This window comes from Heptranchias perlo, chromosome 10 (assembly GCF_035084215.1).
Source record: "Heptranchias perlo isolate sHepPer1 chromosome 10, sHepPer1.hap1, whole genome shotgun sequence".
NCBI classification, from domain to species: Eukaryota; Metazoa; Chordata; class Chondrichthyes; order Hexanchiformes; family Hexanchidae; genus Heptranchias; species Heptranchias perlo.
The window spans coordinates 56,840,931-56,867,155 of NC_090334.1; the positions used below are offsets into that span (position 1 = coordinate 56,840,931).

Here is a 26,225-nt window from a genome sequence, read left to right on the forward strand (position 1 = left end):
GATTTGTGTATGCATTTCTCACCATTTAGAAAATACTCCAATTTGTTTTTCTTGGATCCAAGGTGGATGACCTCACACTTCTCATAAGAACATAAGAACATAAGAAATAGGAGCAGGAGTAGGCCAATCGGCCCCTCGAGCCTGCTCCGCCATTCAATAAGATCATAGCTGATCTGATCCTAACCTCAAATCTAAATTCATGTCCAATTTCCTGCCCGCTCCCCGTAACCCCTAATTCCCTTTACTTCTAGGAAACTGTCTATTTCTGTTTTAAATTTATTTAATGATGTAGCTTCCTGGGGCAGCAAATTCCACAGACCCACTACCCTCTGAGTGAAGAAGTTTCTCCTCATCTCAGTTTTGAAAGAGCAACCCCTTATTCTAAGATTATGCTCCCTAGTTCTAGTTTCACCCATCCTTGGGAACATCCTTACTGCATCCACCCGATCAAGCCCCTTCACAATCTTATATGTTTCAATAAGATTGCCTCTCATTCTTCTGAACTCCAATGAGTAGAGTCCCAATCTATGTCCGCCCCCTCATCCCCGGGATTAACCGAGTGAACCTTCTTTGTACTGCCTCGAGAGCAAGTATGTCTTTTCTTAAGTATGGAGACCAAAACTGTATGCAGTATTCCAGGTGCGGTCTCACCAATACCTTATATAACTGCAACAATACCTCCCTGTTTTTATATTCTATCCCCTAGCAATAAAAGCCAACATTCCGTTGGCCTTCTTGATCACCTGCTGCACCTGCATACTAACTTTTTGATTTTCTTGCACTAGGACCCCTGGATCCCTTTGTACTGCAGTACTTTCCAGTTTCTCGCCATTAAGATAATAACTTGCTCTCTGATTTTTCCTGCCAAAGTGCATAACCTCACATTTTCCAATATTGTATTCTCCACATTGAACTCCATTTCCTACAGTTTTCCCAATTCACTTAATCTGTCCGTGACCTTTTGTAACTTGCTGTTTTCATCTGTTACTGCTACTTACTGTTCCTCCTAACTTAATGTTGTCTACAAACTTGGATATTCAACTCTCTATTCCTTCATCCAAGTCATTGGTAAATATGGTGAAAAGCTGAGACCTCAGTACAGATTCCTGGGGAATACCACTTGTCGCTGCCCCCCACCCCCCCCCCTGCCAAATCAGAGGTCGTACCCTTTATCCCTACTCTCTATCTCCTACCTCATAACCAATCTCCAACCCATTTTGCAACATTTTTACTTTTCCTATTTGTATATTTTGTTTTTATTTCTCATACTTTTGCATTTCTATTTGTGTCTCATTTTTATTTCTTTCTGTTTATTTTTCATTCCTTTATTATTTTTGAAGCATATAAAATTCTTAGTGGGCTTGACAGGTTAGATGCCGAGAGACTGTTTCCCCTGGTGGAGAGTCTAGAACTAGGGGTCAGAGTCTCACGATAAGGAGTCGGCCATTTAGGACCAATATGAGGAAAAATTTCTTCACTGAGGGTTGTGAATCTTTGGAATTCTCTACCCCAGAGGGTTGTGGATGCTCAGTAGTTGAGTATATTCAAGGCTGAGATCGATAGATATTTGGACACTAAGGGAATCAAGGGATATAGGGATAGGGCGGGAAAGTGGATTTGAGGTCGAAGATCAGCCTTGATCTTATTGAATGGTGAAGCAGGCTCAATGGGTCGAATGGCCTACTCCTGCTCCTATTTCTTATGTTCTTATGAATTATTATGGATGTGCCTTCCATCTCCCACATCTTCCTTTGTAGTATTCCTGTTGTGTTTCTTAGATTTTTGAAATCTATTTCTGGCAGTCTTCTTATCCAGATAGATGAATAAGCAAATACCACAGTTACATAAAGAGACATCTGCATGTAATATGGGGGAGCAGCTCTTTATCAGTTTGGCATGTGACTTTTTATAGCGAAGGCCAATAAATGTATAAAACTTTAGTTTAATCTTTTTTTACCAGCATTTTTTGTTGTTAGCACTTGGTACATTTATGCAAAAGTTTGGTAGAACATTTCAAATTTAGAACTTTTTAAGGAACCTCTCTCCAAACTTGAATAATGTACATTCTTTCCTCAAGTTGTTAACTTTTCATATGGATAATCACACAAAAGGAAGGCAGCTGCTGTAACCATACAATAAAATGTGAAGAATCTACTTGAAAATTCAGCGTTGTTTGTCATTGTCAGCATGAGTAGGCATTGAGCCTGCTCCGCCATTCAATAAGATCATGGCTGATCTTCGACCTCAAATCCGCCATTTGTCACATATGTAACTATAAGGAGAGATCTGGGAAAGGTCATGGTAAAAAGAGGAGAAATAAATGGAAACAAATAAAAATGAGAGAGAAACAGAAATTGGAAAGAATGGAAAAATAAGAGAATTGAAAACAAAATATACAGATCGAAGGAGAAAAAGATGAATAGTGTAATTTTTGTTCAAAATGCTGTACATAGTCCATTGAGAATATACAACAAATTCCTCAGTAAGGTCACTGTATAAAGTGGATGGTGGCAGAGCTGGCTTTGTGTATAAATTTGAGTTTTCTGTATTCATATCAACTTAAAGGTGAGGCTGAGCATGTTCTAAGATGGCCGCCCAGCTCCAGCATGCCTATCTCCAGAAATTGGCTTTAGTCTTCAACTTCCTTTAGGGATTTAATGTGTTAAGTAAGTCAGGAAGGTCTTATTTGGATGATATGAACAATGGGGTTGGGGTGGGGGTGGGGTCTTGCCCCAATCAGTGGGGGAGGTGGGTAGCCTGGTTCAAGGGAGGCCCAAAGCTTTGTTGGAAGGCCCGGAGGAGCACTCCTGCCCCTCCTGGACCAAAAGAAAATTGGATGACATCGTCGGACCCCGCTTCCGTCCTGCTCCTGCTGGAAAGAGCAGGTTCGTATGGGGAAACGGCAGGAAGGAAGTGGGATCAGTTGGGGTAACTGACACCCGTTATTTTAACTGCCCCCCCTGGGCATGGTTTCTGCCACGTGGGGGGCAGTTAAAATCAAAGAGATGAACTAAGAAAACAATGGAACGAGAGCATCCCTGCTGAAGCACACCTGAACGCAAGAGTTGAAACAAGTCACAGACTGTTGGTCTGTGCATTTATTTCTGTCAGGAGCAGGGTGTAGCTTTAAAAGATCGGGCCATTTACTACTCTTCTGTATGTGTCTGTCTTGTCTAATTTCTATAAATAAACTCAGTTATTTAATTTAGAATCTGAGCCCACCTCATCTGCAGTATGGTGCTATTACCATCTTCCAAAGTGGAAGTGAGGGATATAAAGTGCAGTCGGCACTCATGATCTAGCATTGTGTGAATCCTAAAGTGTATGAGATTTCTACAGGGATAGGAAACTACAAGGTTCCAGCTCTTGCTTCACTGCGGTGGGGGGTGCGGGGGAAGGGCGGGGGAAGTGCAGCTGGACCTTTGCATGAGCAGATAGCTCATTAAAATACTCTAAAATGACACCACATCATTGACAGAGAGTTTTTAGAGATACCCATTACACATGCTACAAGTAGCCTGTCGATATGGATATCTTAATATTTTTTTCCCGAGAAAGAGTTCATCCCATACATAAAAAAAATTCCAGTTACTTTCACTGGGTTGAACCTGGTTTACCTGGAAAGGGTGGAGCTGTAAAATCTTAAGTCTTTGATGTGATCTGCTTTGCTGTCAGTCGTAAACATTTCTAAAGTTTTATGCACTGGAGGACTCCAGTGGTTCAAGGAGTAGGCCGACCACCGCCTTCTCAGGGCAATTAAGGGTGGGCAATAAATGCAGCTTTGTCAACGTCACCAACATCCCAAGAACAAGTAAAAAAAAAGACAGATGAAGATTGTAGAAAAGAAGTGGAAAATAGTAGGATAGGGAGAGATGAGGATCGGTGGAAAGCATTCTCAGAAAGATGCAGAGTAAGACTGCCAAGGGGATGGCCCTGAATTTCCACTTTCAGCGCAATTGGCATTTGGCCGCAAATTGCACCTGAGTTTCGTTGCGAGTTTCTGCTAAAATAGATTAACATAATCACAAACCTAAAATCTCCCACGATTCAGCACAATCCAGCAGCATAACAGAGTGTAATAGTTTATTCATTTTATTTGCAATAAAAAATATTCATTGATGTATTTAAGAGTGGTAACATGGTGCAGTTTTATTCATGCAGCTGAAAATGGGTTTATCACAAACAATAAGCATTTTTAATAAGTGTCCAGTCCTCCACCTGTGAGTAACCTGATTTTAAATCACTGAAAATGACTTTAAAAAACTATACCGAAGCATTTACTGCTTTCATCGCTGTACACTAGTTAGTTTCTCGGTAAATTAAATATTTTTTAATATTTAGAAACATTTAAAACGTGCCTACTGGTGCCTGTGTGCCTAAGAAGACTAGCTTAATTTTAAGACCCTCCTCGAACAGCCGCAGGTGGGTGCAATCTGCAGAAATTCACCATTCTCGTTGTTTCGATTGGGGGGAGGGCGTGGCCAATTTTGTGGTTGGCTTCGGCTTCAGCGCAATGATTTTCTTTTAGTCAACACAAAACATCACAGAAACTCAAATTACGCTGGGCGTAAATTATGCCAAGTGTAAATCAAAATTCCGCGATGTTTTGCACTGATTTGGTCGGATTGCGTTGAAAAAGCTGACACTATCCAGCACAAACACTGGGCCGATAGGTGCAAGGAGACAGTAAGAGAAAGAACTATGGAAGCAATATGGGGTCAGAGGAGGTAACTATACAGGACATCACAGAGGCAATGAGAGAAAGAACATTTTTTTAAAGCTGTGATTAGCAAGAAAGCAGATAAAATATAGGTCCTTCTAACACTCTCTTCTCCTTTGTGAAATAGCCTCTGTCATATAGATTACTAATGATCCAGAGAAAACTGAACAGTTAAGATGAAAGGGAGATGAATCATCTTCAAAATGTACAACTCCCAGCACTTAAGGCCAGTGTTTCTATATTCACAGTCTTTGTATTTTAGCTAAAGCTATTCTGCACAGAAAAGATTACATTTTACATGCAAATTGATTAATTCTAATAATCAGTTCATTTTCACACACACTGTGCAGTGAAACTTACTATGAGAAACAAAGCTAAAAATTCACAAAGTAATAAACCTGCATAGATAATTAGCTACCATCACTTTCCAAAGCAGGGGGGAGGATTTAATAAAGGCGGATGAAGAAGGCACTCTTATAGTACTCTCTGTTGGCCATCGCCACAAATATAAAACATGGAGAGGAAAGATACCTTGGATATTCCTATGATCACTGATGGATAGAGCTCTTGGTGAGAGCTGATACACAAAGCCAGGTAATGAGTTTTGGAAGGTCTTATTGAGGATGTTAGCGGGAGAAAACAAACTGATATGGATGCTCTCGACTTACAGCAAATGTACCGCTGTTATGGGGGAATGGATGGCATTGGAACTGACAGAAAGCTGCATTGCCACCATCTAAATCATGATGTGGAGATGCCGGTGATGGACTGGGGTTGACAAATGTAAGGAATCTTATAACGCCAGGTTATAGTCCAACTGTTTTATTTGAAAATCACAAGCTTTCGGAGGCTTTCTCCTTCGTCAGGTGAGTGTGGGATTCGGATTCCATGGAAGGTTGCCGCATTTATAGTCAGAGAACAATACCTGGTGATTACAGATAATCTTTCCAACTGCCCGTTGTCAAGGCAATCAAAGTGTTCAGACAGAGAGATGTTACCTACAGGACCACTGAATACACAAACGGCCAGAACAAAAGACAGACAGAGAGAGAGAGAAACATCTGAAAGGAAGAGAAAGACAGAGAATGACCCGTTGTATTAAAAACAGATAACTTTTTTTCGCTGGTGGGGTTACGTGTAGCGTGACATGAACCCAAGATCCCGGTTGAGGCCGTCCTCATGGGTGCAGAACTTGGCTATCAATTTCTGCTCGACTATTTTGCGTTGTCGTGTGTCTCGAAGGCCGCCTTGGAGAACGCTTACCCGAAGATCGGGGGCTGAATGTCCTTGACTGCTGAAGTGTTCCCCGACTGGGAGGGAACCCTCCTGTCTGGCGATTGTTGCGCGGTGTCCGTTCATCCGTTGTCGCAGCGTCTGCATGGTCTCGCCAATGTACCATGCTCCGGGGCATCCTTTCCTGCAACGTATGAGGTAGACAACGTTGGCCGAGTCACAGGAGTATGAACCACGTACTTGGTAGGTGGTGTCCTCTCGTGTGATGGTGGTATTTGTGTCGATGATCTGGCATGTCTTGCAGAGGTTGCCATGGCAGGGTTGTGTGGTGTCGTGGACGCTGTTCTCCTGAAAGCTGGGTAATTTGCTGCGAACGATGGTCTGTTTGAGGTTGGGTGGCTGTTTGAAGGCGAGTAGTGGAGGCGTGGGGATGGCCTTAGCGAGGTGTTCGTCGTCATCGATGACATGTTGAAGGCTGCGGAGAACATGGCGTAGTTTCTCCGCTCCAGGGAAGTACTGGACGATGAAGGGTACTCTGTTGGTTGCGTCCCGTGTTTGTCTTCTGAGGAGGTCTATGCGATTTTTCGCTGTGGCCCGTCGGAACTGTCGATCGACGAGTCGAGCGTCATATCCCGTTCTTAGGAGGGCGTCTTTCAGCATCTGTAGGTGTCCATCGCGTTCCTCCTCGTCTGAGCAGATCCTGTGTATTCGCAGGGCCTGTCCATAGGGGATGGCCTCTTTGACATGGTTAGGGTGGGAGCTGGAAAAGTGGAGCATCGTGAGGTTGTCCGTGGGCTTGCGGTAGAGTGAGGTGCTGAGGTGCCCGTCTTTGTTGGAGATTCGTGTGTCCAAGAAAGAAACCAATTCTGAGGAGTAGTCCATGGTGAGCTTGATGGTGGGATGGAACTTGTTGATGTTATCGTGTAGTCTCTTCAGTGATTCTTCGCCGTGGGTCCATAGGAAGAAAATGTCGTTGATGTATCTGGTGTATAGCGTTGGTTGGAGGTCCTGTGCAGTGAAGAAGTCCTGCTCGAACTTGTGCATGAAAATGTTGGCGTATTGGGCTGCGAATTTGGTCCCCATGGCTGTTCCGTGTGTTTGGGTAAAGAACTGGTTATCGAAGGTGAAGACATTGTGATCCAGGATGAAGCAGATGAGTTGTAGGATGGCGTCTGGAGATTGGCTGTTGTTGGTGTTGAGTACTGATGCTGTTGCAGTGATGCCGTCATCGTGGGGGATACTGGTGTAGAGTGCCGAGACGTCCATCGTGGTGAGAAGTGTTCCTGGTTCAACTGGTCCGTGGGTGCTGAGTTTTTGTAGGAAGTCTGTAGTGTTGCGACAGAAGCTGGGGGTTCCCTGTACGATGGGTTTCAGGATGCCCTCGACGTATCCAGAGAGGTTCTCACACAGGGTTCCATTGCCTGATACGATAGGACGTCCGGGTATGTTGGCTTTGTGTATCTTAGGGAGGCAGTAGAAGTCTCCCCGCAGCCTTCAACATGTCATCGATGACGACGAACACCTCGCTAAGGCCATCCCCACGCCTCCACTACTCGCCTTCAAGCAGCCACCCAACCTCAAACAGACCATCGTTCGCAGCAAATTACCCAGCTTTCAGGAGAACAGCGTCCACGACACCACACAACCCTGCCACGGCAACCTCTGCAAGACATGCCAGATCATCGACACAGATACCACCATCACACGAGAGGACACCACCCACCAGGTACATGGTTCATACTCCTGTGACTCGGCCAACGTTGTCTACCTCATACGTTGCAGGAAAGGATGCCCCGGAGCATGGTACATTGGCGAGACCATGCAGACACTGCGACAACGGATGAACGGACACCGCGCAACAATCGCCAGACAGGAGGGTTCCCTCCCAGTCGGGGAACACTTCAGCAGTCAAGGACATTCAGCCACCGATCTTCGGGTAAGCATTCTCCAAGGCGGCCTTCGAGACACACGACAACGCAAAATCGTCGAGCAGAAATTGATAGCCAAGTTCCGCACCCATGAGGACGGCCTCAACCGGGATTTTGGGTTCATGTCACGCTACACGTAACCCCACCAGCGAAAAAAAGTTATCTGTTTTTAATACAACGGGTCATTCTCTGTCTTTCTCTTCCTTTCAGATGTTTCTCTCTCTCTCTCTCTCTCTGTCTGTCTTTTGTTCTGGCGGTTTGTGTATTCGGTGGTCCTGTAGGTAACATCTTTGATTGCCTTGACAACGGGCAGTTGGAAAGATTATCTGCAATCACCAGGTATTGTTCTCTGATTATAAATGCGGCAACCTTCCATGGAATCCGAATCCCACACTCACCTGATGAAGGAGAAAGCCTCTGAAAGCTTGTGATTTTCAAATAAAACAGTGGGACTATAACCTGGTGTTGTCAGATTCCTTACAACCATCTAAATCAGAAGAGTTCACAGGGGAAGAGGAGAAAAGTAAGATCATAAGATCACAAGGAAACTACAGATGAAGGAGACTATTTGTCCATCTTAGTTCATCCACACTGGAAGACCTACAGACCTCCGATTGCAGCATCCAATTGTTTCTTAAATGGTTCCAGGGTTTCTACCTCCACTACTCCATTCAAAAGTCCATTTCATGTGTGTGTAAGAAATTCCTCGTATCTGTCCTTAATTTCCCTTTTACTAACATGAACCTGTTTCACCATGTTGTACTCTCAATTTAGTTGAAAGCAATTTTCCAGATTTACCCTTTCCGTGCTGTTTACTATCTTACATACTTTTATACGGTCACATTCCTGACACCTCCTTTCCAGGCTGATAAACTTAAGATCCTCAGAACTCAGGCTGAGAGGATTTCAAAAAAGCTTTGTGAGGGAAAAAAGCTTAAAAACAGTGCAAGAAATGTTTTTGATTGACTATTGTGAAATTTGAGCTAATGAGGATTTGTATGACGGACACTTTTTATGCACGATGAACACAAGCTAGATGCAAGTGTGTATAAATCCATATATCCATTCTATGTTATTGCTCATGGATAAAACTAAAAACACAAATAGGGTATATAAATAAAAATATACTACTTTTAATTCAGAGTCACTTATTCAAATTGTCTGATAACTTAATTATTTTAGTAGTAAAGTACTACTTTGTTGTGCTATTTACATTGCTTAATTCAAATTATTGGCTAATTCAATTTCTTTAGTGCAAAATTGACTTTGAATTATCAGGAGTAGCTGCAGATACATTATCAAAGAAATAAACTTCATACCAGATCCACCAGAATTTGGATTTAACTTAAAATTCTTATTTTGATGGGTCTTTGCACCAGCTACTGCTTATTATATATAGTCAATGCACATCCTTGCCCATCTGAGACCACCACTTACGGGTGATCTCTGATTGGTGATTGGCCGAAAACACTTCTACCAATGGCTACCGGGATGAGAGTCAGTCACTCCAATGATAACTGAAGCTTGATATCAATGAGTTCACTCAAATGATATCAATGAGTTGGAGCAGCAGTGACAAGAGAGTGAACTCAGACTAAAGCACAGAAAGGTTGCCTCCTGTGGCCTGAGTGATGGATGCAACTTGCTGCGTTTATGTTTTTGACATGAGGCAATACCTCGGGTATGCGGCTGACTCGTGAATGAAAATCTCATGCTTATAATTTGCCCGGCCTTGACAGCTCTGCTGTAAATGTACAGATATTACTCATGAATGCATTTAGAATTATAGTAGGTGACAATCCACTGGAATACTATTCCCTTCTAACTAGTTAACGGAGTGTACTTTGTACACAGGATGTCAAAATGATTTTAAAAGCTTCATGGTAATCAGTATGTGCAAAGGGATCTGTCTTGTAATATCTCAGGATTTGTGCTGCTGTCTTGTAACACAACAGGAACCACGTCACTTCGAATATTGGCTTCAACCTAATGGCATCTCTGTTTTAAAGCATTGTGATTTTACTTGACAACTCAGCCAGTTAGTGATCACATAGGAAAACCAAAGCCACCTATTAGGAAGGAACATAGTCATACGAGTCGGCCAATCAGCCCATCGAGCTGTTCCGCCATTCAGTTAGATCATGGCTGATCTGTATCTTAACACTATCTACCCGCTTTGGTTCTGTAACCCTTAATACCCTTGCCTAACAAAAATCCATCAATCTCAGTTTTGAAATTTTCAATTGATCTAGCCTCATCAGCTTTTTTGGGGGGAGAGTTCCAGATTTCCACTACCCTTTGTGCTTTCTGACATCACCCCTGAATTTTAAGGTTATGCCCCCTTGTTCTGAACTCCCCCATCAGAGTAAATAGTTTCTCTCCATACCCAGCAAATCCATTAATAATCTTAAACACCTGAATTAGATCACCCCTTAATCTCCTATGCTCAAGAGAATACAAGTTACAAATATTATTAACTTCTGTAGACAGTTCATTTGATCTTTTGTTGACAATGAAGTTATATTTTTGGCAGTTAAAATGTTTTAGAACTTTACAGACTTAAGAAAACCAGTGGAAGCAGCCTGGATGGTCCAAACCTAATACAGATGCAAATCGTCAATAATGTTGACAGAGCTGTCCGAACACTACAGCAGACCTAGTGAATGCATTCCCTGAGGGTCACATTGATGTATAGTGGAGGAATGTGGCTAATCATGTGTTAACGATACTCTCAGTAGCAGCCATGAAGAACCATTACATAACCCTACATCTGAGCTGACCACTTGCTAATCCAAATACTGGAGCTGTCATTGAAGCAGGCAGGTTTTGCTTTCTTCCTCCAGGGGTGTGATGTCCCTATCACTTTCTAGCATGTCTTAATGGGTCAGATTTTCAAGATCTTGCTTTAGAACTGGAAAGGAACTGGCTAGGCACAACTTTTACCACTGACCCTACAGAAACCTGTGGAGGAAAAAGCAGTTTTTATTAGCAGGATCAGTGGAACCTTATTGACAGATTTGGTCAATTCTGGTGAGTTGTCATTTTAGTAAATCTATGGAAGTTGGCAGCAACATTTAGTGAAATTTTCCCCACATCTAATTGTGTTTCCTCTACATTAAAATCAAGATTTCACTTGTAAATAATGACAATCATACAGAAATATCAAAACAGGTTCTAAACTAAATTATTAATATTCAACACCTTCTCTGTCTCTTACCTTTACACAATTATTCAGTGCAGCAATTTGATAGCTTGAGAACGGGTCTTCTGTTTATCCTGTCACGTGGTTATTATATGCCTGTATGTGGCCATGTTTCATTTGTCTAGACATTGCTGACTGCCATTTTGTGAATTTCAGTGGGTAATCTGTGCAGTGTGCTAATACAGATTTAACATAATCGTAATAGCAGTCATTTTGACTGACTTAGGTACAAAGTATAACAGAACTGGTCATTTTGTGAGGGCTTATGTAGAATGTGGAAAGTATACTATTGGCCAGGACAAGAGATTTGGTAATACAGTAGATTAGAACACAGATCTTTCACCTGTCACTTTGAATCCAGCCAGATGGTGAAATGAAAGTCTTCATATTTTTAAAGCTTGACTTTGAATGCTTTTATGCATGGTCATCTTAAGTTTGGTTAAAACAACAACTCCAGTTTTGATGCCGTTTTTTTCTCCCCCTGAGGGTTTAAGTGGGGAATTTTCAACTTCAGCATCTGGGCCGTAACCTAGCGGAGTGGATCACCTACCTGCTGTAGAAACCGCCTGATTTCCATCCCATCGTGTCCTATAAAGGGTGGGCGACCTGCTCCACTAGGTTACTGCCCAGTTGGTGAATGTTGAAAATTACCCCTTGGGACTTGTACAAGTAGAATTTGGTCTTCACTGTCTGTGTATAAAGCATCACTTGGACAGACTGCAGAGAGAAGAAATGCATAAATGCATTCCCATAACAGAGCCTGTCCAATTATTCTTCCACTTAAATGTATGGAAGGAAAACCAGATGGGCTGTGTTATGAATGTGTGATCCTCCCTGCCCAGTTTTTCTCTATGCTCTGCTCAGGTGATGCTTTGCACATGGGCAGTAAGGACCAAAACCTGCTTTGTAGATTTAAAAGGAATATGCAAAAAAGAATTACAATTATGTGGATTTTCTGAAGTAACCGTGGTTATCTTGGAAAAGTTGGAGCTCCTACTAACTGTAAGAAAGGTTTCACCAGAACCAGAGAAAAGTTTGATAAAATAGGAGATTTGTAATTGCATTGTTTACAATTACAAGATTCTACTGCACATTGTTTTAATGAAATCATTTCCATTTTAGAATTCTTTTTGGCTACATTTGAATTATGTTTTATTCAGTATTTCAGTGATGTTACCCTAATGTTAATTACAAGTCCCTAAATTATTTTAATTATGTTCCCTAATGATCTTTCCATAAATCAAATCCACTTAAGGCTTGTTAAATTTGTGTTCAATTATATTTTCTGAAATTCCTGTTTCTCCTAAACTCCATTTTATATGACCTCAAACAATGATAAGTACCTTCCTACTGAAACATTTTTACCATCCATTATGAACCCTTACTCATTATGGATTTCATTCCAATGTTAAAGCCACCCAACTCTTCCTGATTACCATGTCTTATGTATCCTATTGAGTCTCATGATGTGTTCGCATGCTTATCATGTGTGAAACACATTTTGGACTTTTAGCTCTATTTTGGTGCACTGTGCACTTAGCATATGGTTCAGCAGCTCAGTAACTGTAATATTGTTTTTCCAGGTAAAGCTTATCCTCCTGAATTCTACCATGATACACCTAACCCACTCTGGCAAAATCGAGCTCGGGTGTACTCCTACATGCTGCAGTGGACTCAGATGAACCCGAACGCCGTTGACCGTATCCTTGCATTTCGTTTGGGGATTAGGCAGGTATGAAAATTTAATAGCCTTTTCCCTCCTCCCACAGGAATATGTTTGCTGTTCCTCAAAGTCTGCCCCTTGAAGGAACAGTGGATCTTGAATTGTTTGAGTGTGCTGCTAATTTGTTCAGTTTCACTGTGACAGTGCTTCGACATGAGTGAGATTAAAGGTTCAATGTGTACACATGATTTATTATTTCAGTACACAACAGATTTTTGAAGAAGAAATGTGACTATTTATTCTCTCAACAATGAATAAAATCATAGTTATAATAAAATAACTACCACATTGATAATAGCCACTCACAGAAATAATACACTGATTTATTTTTTTAACTAATCGATGTACAGGATTAAGCATGGGAGCTAACTTTGTAATTGCCTTGTTTGCACTTGTGGCAAGGTTCCTTAAATGGCTTCTGAAGCCTGTGACAAGCTCTCTCTCTCTCTATATATATATATATATATATATATATATGTAATGGCTTACAAAAGATATTTGCTCACAGCCATTTGTATTATTTTTTTGCATGATTCAGTCGCTGGATGGAATTGCTGTCATTAATAGTGATTGCCCTTCATCTTGAGATATATAGGGCCCAAAAACAAAATGCAAGATTTGTAAAAAAGCTGAAGGTTTGGCACAAAACACAAATGAATGTGTCACTTTCTGACAGAAATTATGCACATTAAGCATTTTTGTAAGAAAAATGAGTTCAGACTGCAGTTGAGTAGAGTGGCCGGATCCAGTCGACTAGAGGCTAATGTGGTAGCTTCTTTATTGGGTTCTGTAGTGTACTGGGGCTGTATCCTGTCACCTCAAGACTTGGCTTTAAACCTAACACAGCAATAATAAACAATCAATAAGCAGATTCTTCTCTCTAACTGATGGTTAAATGTTCGAAGTAAGCTGTGTTTAGATGGTCGAAAGCCAGTTTCCCTGTGAATACAAGTCCACAGTACAAAACTATTTACAAGGGCTACATGGGTAGCTGATGTGGGAAATGTTAATACACAGTGGTACAGTCGGCCAGATCTTTTGAGGATGGAGTTGGGGCTTGTTGTCGGGGCAGTGCAGGGAGAAAATAAAGTTATACTTAACTTAGTGGGTGCTGGTTAGGGAGAGCTTTACAGAAAGCTCGTAGAAGGATTTTATTAAAAAAGCTACTTATTTACCTGTGGCTTTTCTTTCACTATAGTTATATGCATAACAAGATTCAGACATGTAAAGTGTCAGTATTGGCTCAGAAGTAGCACTCTCCCCTCTGAGTCAGAAGGTCATGGGTTCAAGTTCAAGTCCCACTCCAGAGACTTGAGCACATAATGTCAGCTGACACTTCAGTGAAGTATTAAGGAAGTGCGCACTGTCGGAGATGCTTTCAAATGAGATGTTAAACCGAGGCCCTGTCTACCCTCTCATAGGAACATCAGAAGAGGAGTACGCCATTCAGCCCCTGGAGCCTGTTCCACCATTCAATTAGATCATGGCTGATCTGTATCTTAACTCCATCTACCCGACTTGGTTCCATAACCCTTAATACCCTTGCCTAACAAAAGAGTGGATGTGAAAGATCCAAGGGCTTTGAAAAAGAGCAAGGGAGTCCTGGTGAACATTTGTCCCTGAACCAACACCACTAAGAGAGATCATCTGGTCACTTATCTCATTTTTAGTAGTAGGACCTTCCTGTGTGCAAATTGGCAGCCGCATTTCCTACATTACAAAAATTATTCCACTTCAGCGGTGTTGCATTGCCTATGAAGTGCTTTGGGAAGTCCTCAGCTTGAGAAGATACTCTGTAAATGCAAATTCTTTCTTTCTAGAAATGTTAGAGATTTGAAAATTTTAAAAATTATTTTCTTTCCAATTTTTTGGTAAACTTAAAAATTATCATTCAGTTTTATAGAGCTAGCATCTATTTTGTTTTGACTTTTAATAAAGGAATTTAGAATTCATCGTAGGGCTCTCTGAAATATGTAGAGACGTAATTTAAATGTCCTGTGGCTTGAAGGGATCTTCATGCAATGTCTGGTTTTCATGCAAATATTGCTAATACGTTTAATATGAACTTTCTGTGGAGTATTGGAGCATTCCATGTTTCTTTCTTTTAGTAGAAACCCACAGATACAGATGGGGTGCTTTCTTTTTGCAATTTTAGACTTTCCCAGCTATTAGAATCTGAGAAAAGTGTGAAACGATAAAAACCCATCAAGCATGCTGCTCTCAGTATTCCATGTATTATTGAATCTCCAGAATTGATTTAATCCCCAAGAGAGGTGAATAACCAGAGGCACAATGTCAGAGTAAATAAAAATATGAAATTTCTCCTTGACCCCAGGTGGCAATTAGGGAAAACACTAGGATATCACTCTTAACACTAGAATGTACACATTATTCAAACCTGACTACTTTATTCCACAAATAATGGCCTGTAAATTGCTCCGAGCGGCGAATGAGCAGTGCTCATCGCTCCATAGATTTATACCCACGCACAAACTTACTGCGGGCTTTTGTGCAACAATTTCCTTGAATAGTGAGCTGAAAACAATTCAGCGTTACCTCCCGGGAAACCAAGGACCTGGGGGAGAGGCGATAGGTTCTATTTATTCCCTCAACCAATCAGCTCGAAGCAAGCCACGCTGTGAGAACCAGGAAATGCAGTTCATAGACAAACCGCGCAAACATAAAAACCCAGATATGCCCGATGAGGTATTATAAAATGACATAGAGAAAGCAAAGTAAAGAGAGGATAAGATTAAAAGACTCAGATAAAAGAGACAGAAAAATGTAATTTTTTTTTAATGTCCAAAAACTATTAAAATCAGGAGTAATGAGACCCCACGTTTTTAAAAGTTAATTTTAAGTTGTTTGGCAGTCATTAAGACTTACCTTGCCATTAAAAGTTAGTTTAGACCTGATGTAACTGAGCGTACCTGTTTTGTGATGAGATTAGTTAGTTCCAGCTGGGCAGGCAAACAAGTTGGCGCAGGTCCATTGATTGCAACCGGCGATATCCCTTTAACGCGAAACTGTCAGATTGCCAGCAAACCAGGAAGAGTAAGTTTCAGATTTCCACTTTTGACTGCGCGGGCGCCGGAAGTTGCTCTTCGATTTCGCCACTAATAATGGTGAGTGCTGTTGGGATGACCATTATTTTAAAAGCAATTTTGCGGCCCTATATTTCCATGATCCCAATAGGATTAGATGTATAGTGTTCCATAGAATATGTGTGGCAGTGACATTCAATCCCTTTCATGCCAGATATCCATCCAGACTTTATAGGAGTCTATCCAAAATTGTATGTATAAATTCCCCAGATATGAATACAGGGACTTGAATGATAAATATTAGAAAGACAACATTTATAATCCTAAAGAAATATCTCTCTGTTTAAAATTCAATCTTGACAATTTGAGCTCCACTTCTGGCCTCTTGCACATCCCTGACTTCCTTTGATGGCCGTGCCTTCAGCTGCCTAGGCCCTAAGCTCTGAAATTCCCTCCCTAAACCTTTACATCTCTTTAACTCTATCTCCTCCTTTAAATCGCCCCTTACAATCTACCTCTTTGACAAAGCTTTTGGTCACCTGTCCTTGTATCTCTTTATGTGGCTCGGTGTCAAATTTTGTCTGATGATACTCCTGTGAAGCGCCTTGGGACATTTCACTACGTTAAAGGCGCTATATAAATGCAAGTTGTTGTTAATTAGAAACAGTTAAAAGTAATCAGAACATAATAGCCATCTCATTTCTAGGGATCATTTTGCTTCAATCTACTTTCCTTAATTGCAAACTGTTTCATAAGGATTCTCACTTAGTGGTTGAGACACTTTCAGGAGCATTTTCTTTCTGTCGCTTTCTATTGTGTTTTGTGCCACTTAATTGCAATTGACTTAAAGACAATTTCCTGATGGTAACTATCTAGAAACATAATTCAGTGCTGAAACTATTAGTTAAATCAGATAATACAATTGAGGCTACTATAACTGACATAGTCACACTACTAATAGAGAAATGGTTCCAGCAATAGCCTAAAAATATTAATAGGCCAGCTGCATGCTTCAATATTTCCAACAGCCAATCTTATTATATGTTTTATTATGAAATGTGTGCGCGTTCACTGAGCAGCACTTTTAGTGCTGGACTGACTGAGAAAATGAATGAAAAATGTGACAACTTGAGCCCAGCAACAACAACTTGCATTTATATAACACCTTCAATGTAGGAAAGCATCTCAGCAGAGTAAACAGAAGTGATTTGGAGCGTGCCATTCCTAATGAGAGAATTTCAGTGCTGCACTATGCTTAGCGAAAGGTTTCTTTACAAACCTGAGGCTTGCAGAAATAGCTCTCATGCACAATTTCATAGGTTGTAATTCCAGTGATAATCTTGCTGATCAGAATTGCCACGTTAATCACAAAACATTTCTATGTTCCTCTTACTATAATTTGGAAACATAGACTTTTTGAACAAGGGCTACTCTTTATACAATAATACTTATATTTTCTTACAGAGAAAGAATTTAATAAAATAGTGAGAAAAACATCATGACCAAAATTTCTTATCCAGCCCCCAAAATGTGTTAAGACCGAGGAGAAAATCCCTCTAGTCACCTGAAAACTAAGTGCTGCTTGGTCATAAGCAGAATAAACACACATTGAGTATTTTACTCACCAAAATAAAATAAAATGTTAACAGTTTTATTTATTTAAATATTTTATAAAAGGGAGTTTTTTAGGAACTGATTTCAGTGAAAGGATAATCAATTACTTATGAAGTTGTGGATAGATCAAATGGAACAGACGGAGAAATTGGATTGAGGCGAAGAAGAGCTCGAGGCCAAGACAACAAGGAGAGAGCTAATGTAAAGAAAGCTGCAAGACTGCAAATAATTTTGAGATAATTTAGAAAGAGATAAGATAGACTGAGACTCATACTGAAATATGGTACCAGAAGCAATACAGGAGCTTGAGTAAGAAATATAGAAAGACAGTTGCAAAGGAGATTGGCAGCCAAAGTCTGAGATTTGGTTAGAGTGGGCTGAGGAAAAAGACTACATGCTGCTTGTAAACTGAGATCAAGGGCAGAGTTTAGGCATCTGGGTAAGACGTGATTTGAAGTAATTTTGGCATGTGATGTCACAGCAGATTATGGAAGAGTTGGAGGGAGGCATTATAATTCCATTATGGTTGTCTATGACCAGAATTTCAACTCCATCCCTTACCTCAGGATGTAATCTTAATCCTCAACCCATTTTGCTCAAATCTCAGACTTTGCTTGACTGCTAATCTTGTTCTTTGCAACTGCCTGCCTTGTAGTTCTTATATTATTATTTGTGGAATAAATTCTTACGCAGAGTTTTTTTTAAAGAAGTTATTGCTATAGACAATACAACTGGATGAAATATTTTTCTTGGTTATGAGTATATTAAGTGGAAATAGTATTTAGAATTTCTGTTACTAATTTCAAGCAAATGGTTTATAAAGAAGATGTCTAGTGTTTTAGCTTAAGGGGAAATAATGGACTCTTCATCTATCTCAGCCTGTAGGAAGTAGTTTTCAAAGTGACATTTAGAGTCATGTTGGAGTTGGCCTTCCTATTGACTGGCCTTGATAATGAAGGTAATACAACTAATTACAGTTTGTGCAGAAGTTACTTTTAGTAAAAGATTCTGAACTGCGATCTAATCTGAGGACTCCCCAGAAGGAGGTACAATAAAGAATATACTAAAAAAGAACAGAAGATTTCAATGGAACTATGATGTAAACATCTAACACAGTTGAGTGGAATTGGTTCTGTAGAATAAGTGCATGGTTTCAAAAGTTGGAAAATATAAACTAGCAAAGAGTTTTTCTCAGTGTTTAATATATGTTAATGAGCATATAGAATAAATGAAAACATATTTCAGCGAAATCTCAAAAATGTAACTGCATTCAACAAGAGATTGATATATTTTTGACAAAGGAAGGTCATAAAATATAAATCTATAGTAAACAGAAGATAGCTAGAGGTGTAGTTGAAATGGGAAAGAACTTTAAGGATTATAGTGATGGAGATCTTTCAGTTCTGAGTTGAAATATATGATACATTTTTAATGCAGAAGTTGCCATTAAGGAGAAATAGACTTCATAACCTGTTCCATATTTTCTTTTGCTTTGTAATAATGTCATTGTGAAGTCATGTGTCACATACCTCCACCTCCATGTGTAATTATATTCGAGCAAATCTGAGGATTCTGGCACCAATTGTGAAATCGCCTTGGTGTCTAAGCATTTTATAGGACTAATAATTTTTAGTTTCCCGCTTAGCTCCAAATAAAATAGAAATGATTGCTCTATAACAACCTCGGAAACTTTTTATTGAAGTTTAATTAGTTATTTTATTTAGTTTAATTAGTTATTTTATTTTTGTTTTTGCTTTATGCAAGTTTTGCCAAAAGTGGGACTGATAAATTGGATTGCGCTTTGTGTTTCAGACTGTTGGGATTTCAGGCTCATCAGGAGATAGAGCTGGTTGCATAGTGTTGGAATATTGTGTGTGATTTAGGTTAACTGCTAATCACGACCAAGAGGAGAAGAATGTTTTTATGTTCTTATGAGTCACAAAAGAGATTGCACAACACGGAATCCTTGGTTGAAAATGGACTATCATTTCAGGGTTGTTGTGGGGCTCCATTGCTGGGAAATGATAAGCTTGCTTTACGCTACAGCTCATCCACATTGTATCAGATCTACATTTACTTTTATATAAGACTGATTTGTTGTGCAATATGGAGTACCAGATTTGGCATCTACATTATGTCCATAGCCGACCAACGTTTCAAATACATTTTTTCCTTTTGTCAATTAATTTATCCAAACTGCCATTGCCAGTCTTTCAAATTCTGCTGTAAAAATCAACAAGAATAGCATTTGTGAATCCTTTTACGATAAGACAGTTTTACATGGTTATAAACATCACGCTCTTTCCAGGGTAATAACAATTTAAACCAGACATGTTGTCTCCAAACTAGCCATCCTTCTTTACATAAATCCTTTGATGCTTTTTAAATTGCCTTAAACTGACAACACATCCTGCTTGTTTAGCTTCGGCCTGCAGAATCCTAATGACCTAATCTAAACCATATGTTAGCCTCTATCAGACAGAATACATTCTCATAATTCAAGGATATTAATACTGACTTCTGTATTGTTAAGCTATTTTTCATTATTTCTCACCAGATGTTTTTAGCTTTCTACCGAATCATGCTCAATGTACGCCTGTGGTTTCTACACTTTATCCGTTACTGTAGCCCTCTATGCTAGCTATCCCACGATAATCTTTACTTGTGCCAAGCTGTTAACCTATTATATTATACACTATCCTACATGCAGTATTGGTAGATGAATGTGTAAAGGTGTTAATTTTAATTGGATTTATGCCTCCATTAAATACACTGTTATTGCACAACCCTTGAAAGGTCCCGAGGCCCAGATTGATGTGTATCCCACAATGCTGATGGTGGCGGTTGGACAGGAGGTAGTGAAAGCACTCGTCATCATTTCCAAAATCTTTGCAAAAAGGATTTGTGCCAAAGGGCGGAAGGAGATATATGAGACAAAATCAATGTCCCCCTGCAAAAACCTTGCAATATGAAAAAGAAGTAAAGAAATTGCACTGAGGAGGATAGTGATAGACTTCAAAAGGACATAGACCGGCTGGTGGAATGGGCGGACACGTGGCCGATGAAAATTAACGCAGAGAAGGGCGAAGTGATACATTTTGGTAGGAAGAACGAGGAGAGGCAATATAAACTAAAGGGTACAATTCTAAAAGGGATGCAGGAACAGAGAGATCTCAGGGTATATGTGCACAATTTTGAAGGTGGCAGGGCAGGTTGAGAAAGTGGTTAAAAAAGCTTACGGGATCCTGGGCTTTATAAATAGAGGCATAGAGTACAAAAGCAAGGAAGTTATGGTGAACCTTTATAAAACTCTGGTTTGGCCACAACTGGAGAATTGCGTCCAATTCTGGGCACCGCACTTTAGGAAGGATCTGAAGGCCTGAGAGAGGGTGCAAAAGAAATTTACTAGAATTATTCCAAGGATGAAGGACTTCAGTTATGTGGATAGACTGGAGAAGCTGGGGTTGTTCTTCTTGGAGCAGAGAAAGTTGAGAGGAGATTTGATAGAGGTATTCAAAATCATGAAGGGTCTAGTCAGAGTACATGGAGAGAAACTGTTCCCATTGGTGGAAGGGTAAAGAACCAGAGGACATAGATTGAAGGTGATTGGCAAAAAAACCAAAGGCGACATTAGGAAAAACTTTTTTTACACAGCGAGTGGTTATGGCCTGGATTGCACTGCCTGAGGAGGTGGTGGAGGCAGATTCAATCATGACTTTCAAAAGGGAATTGGATAAGTACTTGAAGGGAAAAAATTTGCAGGGTTACAGGGAAAGGGTGTGGGAGCGGGACTAGATGGATTGATCTTGCAGAGAGTCGGCACGGACTCGATGGGCCGAATGGCTCCTTCTGTGCTGTAACCATTCTATGATTCTATATAGCACTTTTCACAACCTCAGGGCTCCCAAAGTCCATTACCCCAGCCAATTAAGTACTTTTGAAATGTAGTCACGATTGCAATGTAGGGAAATACGCTAGTTCCTGTGAAGTAAGACTGCATATCTTACAATATTTATTTCCATCATGATGCAATACTATAATGGAAGGAGATCAATAATACTAAATCCAGCCCAGACCGCTGGAATGAGTCTTATCTCTCAGCCAGCTGTAAGGGTCCTATGTGAAATTAATTTACGAACATACCAAAAAGGCAGGAAAAGAACAGTTGGTTGATCAAGCCTGGCGTGTTCAACAAGGTGCATTCTGATCATCCCACCCCACCCCACACACAAGTCATTTTCCTGGGAAAAGTAAGTAACTCTCCGACTCTCATAAGTGATCAAGCAAACCTTGTGACTAGTACCTAGTCTCCTTTCTATAGCTCAAGATGTCTTCCACACACAGCTTTTGAACATTTGCTTCGAATCTGTACTCATCGTACGCATTGCCAACTTCTTCCAGAAGTCGACAGCTCTTTGCATCTCACCTAACTCTATGCTTTCGTAATTTGTCCTGATGCCCCATAGTTCTCCCTTGCCTATCTAACTTAAGTAACCTAACTGCGTGGACAGAATCTAATGCCTTCATAATTTTAAAGGTCTCAGTCACACGCCTTGAAATCTATTCTTTTCCAAGGTAAAAAGCCCCTACTCTCTAAGCCTGTCTTGCTAACTAAGAGCCTTTAAATTATGAATTAATCAGTTGCTCCTGCTCTGAACTTTCTCAAGGACTTTCAATCCAGTGTCTACAGCACAAAACCATGGAACTAATTGGCAGTTTCAGTCAAAGACATCACAACTTGCCTGCTGTGAGAAGTGGACAAAATGTCACATCGATGCAGTTTGGAGGGGTATCCTTTTGAGGTTGAGGCTGAGGCATGTTGTTGGGGCAGGATAGGGGAGGCTTAACTCTAGCCGTGCTATACCTGCCTTGGAGTGCTTGACATTAATGCTGGGTGCTTGAAATGGGAAGAATTCCATTCCCTAACATCCCTCACCATGATGAACACCAAATAGAATAAAAAATCAGGTTGTCTAAATGAGTGAACAACCTCAGGGCTCCCAAAGTGCACTCCAGCCAATTAAGTACTTTTGAAATGTAGTCACGATTGCAATGTAGGGAAATACGCTAGTTCCTGTGAAGTAAGACTGCATATCTTACGATATTTATTTCCATCATGATGCAATACTATAATGGAAGGAGATCAATAATACTAAATCCAGCCCAGACTGCTGGAATGAGTCTTATCTCTGGTATAGCTGTGTGTGGAAGACATCTTGAGGTATAGAAAGTAGGTGATTTTGGGGTACTAGTCACAAGGTTTGCTTGATCACCTACGAGAGTCGGAGTGTTATTTACTTTTCCCAGGAAACACTTTTCTGTGGGGGGTGGGGTGGGATGATCAGAATGCACCTTGTTGAACACACCAGGCTTGATCAACCAACTGTTCTTTTCCTGCCTTTTTGGTATGTTCGTAAATTCATTTCACAAAGGACCCTTACATTCTCATTGAAAAATGAGTAGGGTAAAGAAATTATTTTCTTCACCAATGGAGAGTAGGTCTTCTCAATTCCTGGAACTTCACTTTCTTAAATTCTAATAGAAACCCTCTAATCCACCTGCCTGATAACATTACTTTACAATAATGCTGGCTTGTTAGAAAACCCGAAAAACTCTGCATTCACAAGTATAGTAAATTTAGTTCCTGGAGAGAGATTCTCTGCAATGGTAGCTCCAAGGGTTAAATTAAGAGGAGAGATTACATAAACTAGGCTGGTGTTCCTTGGAATATAGAAGGGTTAGGGATGATTTGATTGAGGTTTTTAGGATTTTGAAAGGAATTGATAGGGTAGATAGAGAGAAACTTTTTCTGCTGGTGGGGGAGTCTAGGACAAGGGGACATAACCTTAAAAATCAGAGTCAGGCCATGCAGGAGAGAAGTTAGGAAACACTCCTTCATGCAAAGGGTGGTAGAAGTGTGGAACTCTCTCTCACAAAAAGCATTAGATGCTAGCTCAATTAATATTTAAATCTGAGATCGAAAGATTTTTGCTAGCCAAGGGTATTAAGGGATATGGAGCCAAGCTGGGTGGATGGAGTTAGGATACAGATCAGCCATGATCTCATTGAATGGTGGAACAGGCTCGAGGGGCTGAATGGCCTACTCCTGTTCCTATGTTCCTAATTGATGCTGACATTTGAACTTGAGAGAATTATGCTGTCTGGACCGCACTCAAAGGAAGAGAATGAATGTTGTCACAGCTGTAGCCTATTAAGAATCGTCCTCAATTCAGTGTGTATTAAATAATGCTTGGTTTGTCCAGGACAAGCATACACAATAACACAAATAGCTTTGTTTAAAATAATACACATGAACAAAATATTTTTTATTCAACTTAACTTTTTTTTTAAGAAATGATTTATTGTGCATTTTATATTTCTGCCAGTGTAAATTAATGAGGAAAATGCATTTTATTGAAAATAAAATTGATGTTTTTAATAACTCATTTCTGTTGGACTACTGTGCTGCTTGAATGAATACATTACCTTCCTATGCAAGAATGACATTGAATTATTACTAGCGCGCAGTTGTATTGTCTGTTCTGGTTTAGTGGGTGAATTAGAAGCAAGTTGTTCATTTTGCATTTTTCCCTGCATGTGGTACTAGCCAATATATTAAGATGATACTGCAGGAACTTGTAATACTTTTCAACAGTACTTTTTACACTACGGATCACGTTATTTTGTTGGCTTCCCTTCAACCTTCAACCTTGATATCAACATGATATTTTCATTTCCCAGCTGCAAATCCCATATCTTGGTTGATTTATTCATTCTACTGGATATTTGAAATAAATGGTTGCATTATTAGCCTTGTCTCAAAGGCAAACCTAACTTATTTAACAGCCAATGGCAAGGCCCTTGTATCAGGCTAGGGGACTTGCAATTTTAGAACTTTTGTCCCCTCATAAGGGTGAGAGATGTTATTTTTGGGGAATAGAACTTCCCCATTTCAGGCACCCTTCATCAACATCAAGCACTCCTGGGTCAGATAGAGCACAGCTAGCTGCAATAAGTTCCTCCACTCTGCCCCAACAAGAAGTCTCAGCCCCCAACCTTAGACAAGCACCCCCACTGCACGTGTAATATTTTTTCAATTTCTCCCCAGTGAGATTGCCAAGTCAGTGCCAAGTTAGAGACAGTTTTGTGCTGTAGGCGCAAGCCCACTACAGACTGGATTGAGACTGCACAACCTCATTTCATATAAGACCCATACAGCCAGCAGATAGAAGAGACTTTCATCAAATCAGAACAGGCTGGATTTGAGCCTTGATCCCTGAGATGAAAGGCCAGTGTCTAATCCAGTGTCCTTAGATTTTTTTTTGTTTGCTTTATGTCCCCTTTTAATCTGGAGATTGCTTATTACATTTCACTCATAATTCTCAATGCATTCAATATCAAAGATACCACTTAGGCAACTATGTTGAGGAGATGCAAGTTGCAGTAAGTGATGTTGCAGTGTGGAGTGAGTTAAATACTGAAATGTCCTGGATTGATTCTGATCAACATTCTGAGGCACTGCACTGCGTAGACCAATTTATAGCATCCTACTTGGTGCCCGACCAATTAATATATCTCATGTTATACTAAGGAGCAACCGTTGGGGAAAAAAAATTGCATTTCTGGAATGATGCCTGGGTTAGAACACCTGCCAAAACCTGTAATTGTGCACATCAAGCAAAATTATTGATTCTAACAATAGAAATTAAATTCAGACTGTAGTAACTCTCTTCCTCCTCATTTCTTCAGTCTTGACAATTAAATGCTGCAACATTTTAAGTCACAAGTCTACTTTTTTAGCTTATGAAAAGATTGGAAGCTTGTGCTTCAGAATTTAATTGGCATTTATATGCATACAGTATATGTTGTAGATTCAGGATGTACTAGGAGGTGACTATCCACTTTGCACTGGAGTTCTAATATTCAAATTAGTTTTTCTGATTCTAATTTGTAAAATTGAAATAAGGTCTGAGATTCTTTCACTTGCAATTACACTTTGCTGTAAGGCAGAAGTAATAAATTTCTTTAAAATCCAGCACGCTTGAGAGCAATAATGTTTTTTTCTTATTTCTCACCTCCTTAAATGTGTCCATTGATAAATCATACTGAAGCATTTTTACAAGGCATCAGGATAAACCATCTTGTGATTTTAACAATACCTCATCTTGAAGTATGCTTTACTTTTGTTCTGCAACAAACAAGAATTATAGTAAAAAATGTACTGAAACTGCAGAGAAGCAAATCCATACTAACCTAGCTGACATCTCCTTCAACCTATGTTAACTTAGGTGATATGGCCTTTAACCTATAGTAGACTAGAAGACATCTCCTTTAAGCTATACTCTGTAAACCAGGAAATTGTATGCACACCTCTAGTTTAGACTTTCTAAAAACTGAGTTGTAAAAATTGAGGCATGTTCTTTCTTAAATGCAATAGGAAATCATTGATTGAATGTAGTGTTTTCACCTTCCCTGCCTAATAATCCAGATGACTAGTGGCGATGATGAGGTATAAAAGGTGATGTCACCAGCAGCTGATACTGACAGCCCATGGCCAAGGCAAAAGGTTTGCAAGAAAGAAATATCAGACAAGAAACGGCATGGACTAAGATTAAAGTAACCTAACCCAGAAAAATTGAACTTCCAACAACTTTCAGTTGTGGACGTTCTAGTCAGCATATATCCCGATTAGATTTTCTGGACATCGTTATATCAGCTTTGACTAAGTGTGAGTGAGCATGATTGAGGAGGGCCAGATTTC

At 40.1% G+C, this 26,225-nt stretch overlaps 1 protein-coding gene across 1 annotated transcript in view; it reads left to right on the forward strand.

Annotated features, from left to right (window-relative positions):
• mdga2a (MAM domain containing glycosylphosphatidylinositol anchor 2a) overlaps positions 1-26,225 on the forward strand; it is a 640,034-nt gene that overhangs the window by 498,240 nt on the left and 115,569 nt on the right. Inside the window, exon 10 of the mRNA XM_067991845.1 lies at positions 12,667-12,815. Coding sequence (XP_067847946.1) covers positions 12,667-12,815 — 149 coding nt within the window. The remainder of the gene's footprint in view (positions 1-12,666; positions 12,816-26,225) is intronic.